The 6,000-nt window shown below is 41.2% G+C and overlaps 1 protein-coding gene across 1 annotated transcript in view; it reads left to right on the top strand.

Moving 5' to 3' along the window:
• Positions 1 to 2,421, top strand: part of CPNE8 (copine 8) — a 142,069-nt gene extending 139,648 nt beyond the window's left edge. The window contains exon 20 of the mRNA XM_060244762.1: positions 671 to 2,421. Within this exon, the coding sequence (XP_060100745.1) occupies positions 671 to 859 (189 nt within the window). The 3' untranslated portion in view covers positions 860 to 2,421. The remainder of the gene's footprint in view (positions 1 to 670) is intronic.
• Positions 2,422 to 6,000: the final 3,579 nt, after the last annotated feature.

Raw genomic sequence — 6,000 nt, forward strand, 5'->3', positions numbered from 1 at the left:
GAGCTGAAATCACTCTCTCATGAGTGTCCTCATGCATCGAACCCAGTACTTTTCAGAGATGAAGAATTGTTGCTCCTCTCACATGGCAGATGAGAGGAGAAGAATGTATAGAAGACAAATTCAGTCTTGGTGGAAGAATGGGATAAGTCCACTACGGACATTAATTCTAGTTTTCATACTTCTTAGAGCACAGGTGAATCTATAAGAGTCTTAACTTTAAGTCAGAGACATCTCAAGTCAAAGGTTAAGTCATGTTTTATCTCTCATGCCAGAAAAGACATACGTAAATATATACCATTTGTGCATATGTAACAAGTTGTTATGGAAGCTACATATGTAACATTTAGGTCCAGGCATTCACTACAGTTGTTTTATTGGTGCATCAGGAAGAAACTGATTAGGTATGTATATATACCAAATGTTTGAGAAAGGTGCACCTGTTGAAATTCTGTCTAGTCACATCCCCCATGCCTAATATCAAGTGCAAAGGTCAAGAAAGAGTGTGGGTACATGGAGCTTAATTTGTAAGTAGTGTAACATGTGACACTGGACATTGTCTTTAATGCTGGCATGGTACAGAAGATAAGGTACCATATCAAATCAATAACATTGTTCTTAAGGATATGAAACGGTAGCCATGATTAATTTTTTTTTAAACATTTTGTTTCAGTTTGTGCCATTTCGGGATTATATTGACAGAACTGGAAACCACATATTAAGTATGGCCAGACTTGCGAAAGATGTCTTAGCTGAGATACCGGACCAGTTTCTCTCCTACATGAGAGTCCGAGGAATCAAGCCATCTCCTGCACCTCCTCCATATACACCTCCTATTCCTGTACTGCAGACTCAAATATGAGTACTCCAGATGTTTACTTCTTTTCATAGACCATCGAGCACGGCTAAAAGAAAAAAAGTGCTCAGTCCAGTACTGTGGTGCACTTTAAAGAGCCAATGAGCTGAGGCCAAGTGTCCCTCTATATGCAGTAGAAGTTTCTGGTGGGCTTTTAAGCAAAATAAGTTAACTTTTTAATACCAAAATGCCAATCTGGTTGCATGTGCAACTGAAAAAAAGCTTTTATGTACAGGAAGCAAAATTATCGTGTTTATTTCTGAGTTCTCTTTTCTTTCTGACAGGAAAGAAAAACTAACGTCACATGTTTTTCAGAAACAGCACAAGTCACAGGTTCAACTCAGAAGTCAATATCCTCCTTGACTTAATATGTACATACAAATGTGGAAGAATGCAACTCCTCTGTATCTACGTTTACATGTTACTACTTTTTAAAACTACTTTTTAAATTATTATTCTTAATCTTAAGAATTTGGAATATCGAATTGTCTTCTAGCTTGCAATAGTTAAATCCACAAGAGAAGCAATATCTCTTTGAATGATTGTCCGGACAAATATAAACAAGACTAAGCCGGGGGGGGGGGGGGGGGTACAGAGACATTCACAAGTTTCAGTAATGGAAACACCTCACTCATGTGCTCAGTAATAAATTAATCTGATACACTTTTCAAAATAGCATAATTGAAAACAAGCTTCCAAGATGTGAATACTGTAAGAATATGTATTTTGAAAGATATTCCAGTTTCTGAAATAACTTGTGTTTACATTTTTAAAGAATGGTTATGCTGGCATAATAAATTTGAACTACATACATAATGTGATGCAGCTGCATTCAATAACGTTTGAGTCTTATACTTCAGTTTACACAGTGTATGAAAATTATAGAGTATCTTGCATAACAACAGTCAGGCTTTGGCATCCTATTATTTTCTGCAGCTGAATATTTTATTAAGAGTGATACAAAAATCTTAAATTGCCAGTTGCCATAAGGTTGTCTAGATTGTCCATTCAAAGGGATGCTGACTCGTTTTGAGTTGGCTACTGCCTCAGTGTTATGTAAAGCACACAGGTAAATAGTCTATTAATATTATGGATCAAAATTGCACAGATATGTCGATTTATGCACAATTTTGTGTATGGATCTACACAAAATATTTTATGATATGCCTGTTCTTATCTTTATCAAATGTTTTTGCATGTACAGTTTTTACAAGAAATTCACAGTTTTGTGAGTATGTGTGTCAAAACTTTTAATTAGAACAAATGGCCTTAACTCACACAAGTATCTTGGAATCATTGTGAAATGCCTTCAGATACTGGAAGATACGTTTTACTTTGTGTCAAAATAGTAATTGCCTTGTAATGTGTAGCTCTCTTCTTTGGCACATAACCTGTTTACTACTTTATTTACTATTATATATGTTATACTGTACAAAATTAAACTCTGCATTTTTTAAAGCATGAAAGTATTTTTCCCCTGGAAAAGCTTATATAATGGTATCAATGGTATATTACACCTATGTAACACAGAATCTTCCATTTTTAAATATATTAAAGGATCTTAAAATGACCTCAGGCTGGAAATTGATTTTTTGTATTGTGAGAAAGGGAGAAAAGTACTTCTTTCCCTACCTTTTCTGTCCCATGAATAATTTTGTAAACCTCTATCATGTCACCTCTCAGTTTTCTCCAAGCTAAAGAGCTATAACCTCTTTAACCTTTCTTCATAGAGAAGGTGTTCCATTTAGGGATGGGCACAAACCAATAAAGGAATCATTATTAGAACTGATTTATGGAATTGCACCATCCCCAATCCAAAAATGAAAGCCATTTATTTTGCAGTGTATCATTTGTTTCCACAGTTCATTTGTAAGACTGCCTGGTACCAATTCAATAAATTCCTAGACAGTGCTGGGAGTGGACTTCTAGGAGCCCTAGAAACAGCCAAAACAGTTGTCCATTGCTTGACAGCTCTAGGATCCAATCACAAACTCCTGTTCTGCTCTATGGGAGCAGACACCCTGACCCAGCTGCTTTCTCTTTGTGGCATGAAGAGAGAAGAGTTAGTTGTCATGAGGGAGTTGAAGACGAGCTTTTCTGGGGGCACCTGCTTTGGGGGGGCTATAACACAGACATTTAAAATCCAATCTTCACCAAACTTGGAAGGCAAGTGGAGGAGAGCCTGCTGAAGGCTTCTGGTGAATTTGGCATCTCTAACTTGCATGGGAGCTGTTCTACATTTCTTGAACCAAATTAACTAAACAAACCATGAACCAGTTTGGGAAATGAAATTAACCATGAACCAACACAAACCACCAGTTCAGGCAATCAAATGAACCATCAACCAACATAAACCACCATTTTCTCAGTTCATGCCCATCAATCACCTTAATCGTTTTGTTGCCCTTTACTGCACCTTTTCTAATGCTTATTATGCCTTTTTTGAGATGTGGTGGCCAGAACTCTACACAGTATTCCAAAAGACACTACACCATAGATTTGTAAAGGTAGTCCCCTGTGCAAGCACCACTTGTTTTCGACTCTGGGGTGACATTGCTTTCACAATGTTTTCACGACAGACTTTTTACGGGATGGTTTGCCTTCCCCAGTCATCTACACTTCCGCCCCCCCCCCCAGCAAGCTGGGTACTCATTTTACCGACCTCGGAAGGATGGAAGGCTGAGTCAACCTGGAGCCAGCTACCTGAACCAGCTTCTGCTGGGATCGAACTCAGATTGTGAGCAGAGGGCATCGTTCCACCATTCTTCCTTCTGAGACCAAGTCCACAGTGGAGAATTTACCCTTTGAGGGTATGTTGTTATTCTCAGTCCAGATTGATGTCTTTTTATCACAAATCAAGTAGACTGCTAGGTCATTTGGCAGAGCTCTGCCACCTTCTCCAAGCCATGGTAGCAGAGATACCGGCCTTATCACAGCGATCAATGATTGCTTGCTCAACAGCCTCAACAGTATCCTCTGCAGAGTTCCTTTCCGCATTTGCCCCATCAATCTAGGAAGGAGTCCTTATCCTGCTCCAGGTCATAGCATCAGTTCTCTACTAAAGAGACTTCACAAGGCCAAAACCCATTCTGACTGTTAAAGTTGCCAGCCTCTTCCTCCTCTCCTACATTCATGTACAGGCTGGCTGTCCCCACCCTCCCCACAGATGGCACCTTATTATCTCAGATTTGTGGATGCTGTCAGTAATGCAATCTGATTACCAACTGGAGTTTACTGACTTGCCCCCACTACAAGCAGCTGCCTCACCATTAGACAACTCCCCCTCCCCAATTTGACCCTGAGGTGCAGTCCCCGTTAGATAAGGTGCTATTTAGATTGTTTTATTTCCCTTAAATACCTAAGAGTAGTATTCAGTTTTTTAAAAAAATCTTATTTTCTTAGCTCTTACAAAATTGATGTCACAGCTGTTCAGATCATTAGCTACTCATTGGCCCTATTTTCTATGAACGTATTTTCCTAGTAGCTATTACCTCAGCCAGGAGAGTAAGTGAAATTGCAGCACTAAGATTAAACCTGCCATTTCTCAAAATATTCAATGAAAGAATTGCATTGAGACCAAATATTTTCTTAACGAAGGTGATCTCTAAATTCCACTAAACTCAATAAATTGTTTTGTCAACTTCCTTCCTTTACTTCTGATGCAGAAAGAAAACTCCATATGTTAGATGTGAGAAGGGGTTAATTGTTTTATCTGAATAGAACAAAGACTTTCAGGAAAGATGCACTGTTTGTTATTGAAGTTCCTCTAAAGTGAAGAGGGTTTCTTCACAAGCCCACTTGCAATAGATTGCCTCCACAATAAAGACATTACTACCAGGCCAGATTGGTGTACATTCACTTCATGAGCACAAGCGTCTTCGGTGGGTTTTCTTAGAGGTGTTCCAATCTGGGACTTGCATGGCCATGACATGATCTTCCACTGACATGTTTGTAAAACACTATTCCTTGGATCTGCATGCAAGAAGACGAACATTGGTTGAAAAGGCTGTGCTCCAAACTATCTTCCAGTGATGAAATCCTGAATGCTCTCCCCACCATCTTGCTAAAATCCTAGCATGGGACTGCACAGAAGACTGAAGCTGAACATAGGCTTGTACTTGCCTGTAATTGATGTTCACTTGAGTGTCTTCTGTGCTGGCACACATTCCCTCCCACCTGCCATGCTATGAACTCTCAGAGCATGTGACTGTTTGGGTGGGAAATGGTTGCAATGGCTCCAAGTGAAGGTCCAGCACTCTTAGTGGAATTTTTAAGCTAAGAAAAGCATTCCCAAACAGACCTGCACATGCAAAGTCCCAGTGTGCACCTGATATATGAAAATCAGTTACAGGTAAGTGCAACCCTGTTTTCCTCTGCCTCAAGATTTCTGGATTTATGGGGTCATTGTTTTTTGTGGGGAAATAGGGGGTCTTTCAGGGGATTGTAAGGGGATTCTACAAAGGGATCCAGTTTTTACAGACCCCTGAAAGAGGTTTCTCCAGCCATCCTGGTTCTCATTGCATCCTGTAGGCAGGCCTGTAGCTATGGGGGGCGACACCCCCTCCAATTAAACTCCCATTCCATCCGTATGGCCCCTCCAATCTGTACAGCAGCCAACCACTGCCACTATGCGTGCTTCACCTTCTTCACTAGAAGGGAAGAGGCTGAGGCTGCAAACCTTGCAGGATGGCAAGATCCCTTTCTGCTGCCGGCTGCGGTTTGGCACTGGCTAGCGGTGCCAGCCCTCCATCTGAGCAAGCACCCAGTCCACACAGCCATAGAAGGCCAGATAGAGGCTCCTGGGAAAGCCTTGCCAAGTGCAGAAGAGTCACTGCCCAAAGGATCTGGGACAGCAATTCTGGTGGGGAAGAAGTGTATCAGCCTGGCCTGCAGCATTTGAGCTCTCTTGGGAAAAAATAAAAGTGGAAGCCGCCCAAGGCTTCTCTTCCCCTCACTCCTTCAGCCCCCTCTGCCACACAGGGGGAGGAAAGAAGTGAGCAGTGACTGTGCTCTGGTGCCTACCCCACCCCTGAAGTCCTACAAGCTCCGGCTTCCTACAACCCTGAGAGAAATCAGGCAAGGCCGGCACGTTCCTTGTGGGTAGGGTGGTCATGAAGCTGCATCTTCCCTCCAAGGTGACTTTTTCA

This window comes from Heteronotia binoei, chromosome 8 (assembly GCF_032191835.1).
Source record: "Heteronotia binoei isolate CCM8104 ecotype False Entrance Well chromosome 8, APGP_CSIRO_Hbin_v1, whole genome shotgun sequence".
Classification (NCBI taxonomy): domain Eukaryota; kingdom Metazoa; phylum Chordata; class Lepidosauria; order Squamata; family Gekkonidae; genus Heteronotia; species Heteronotia binoei.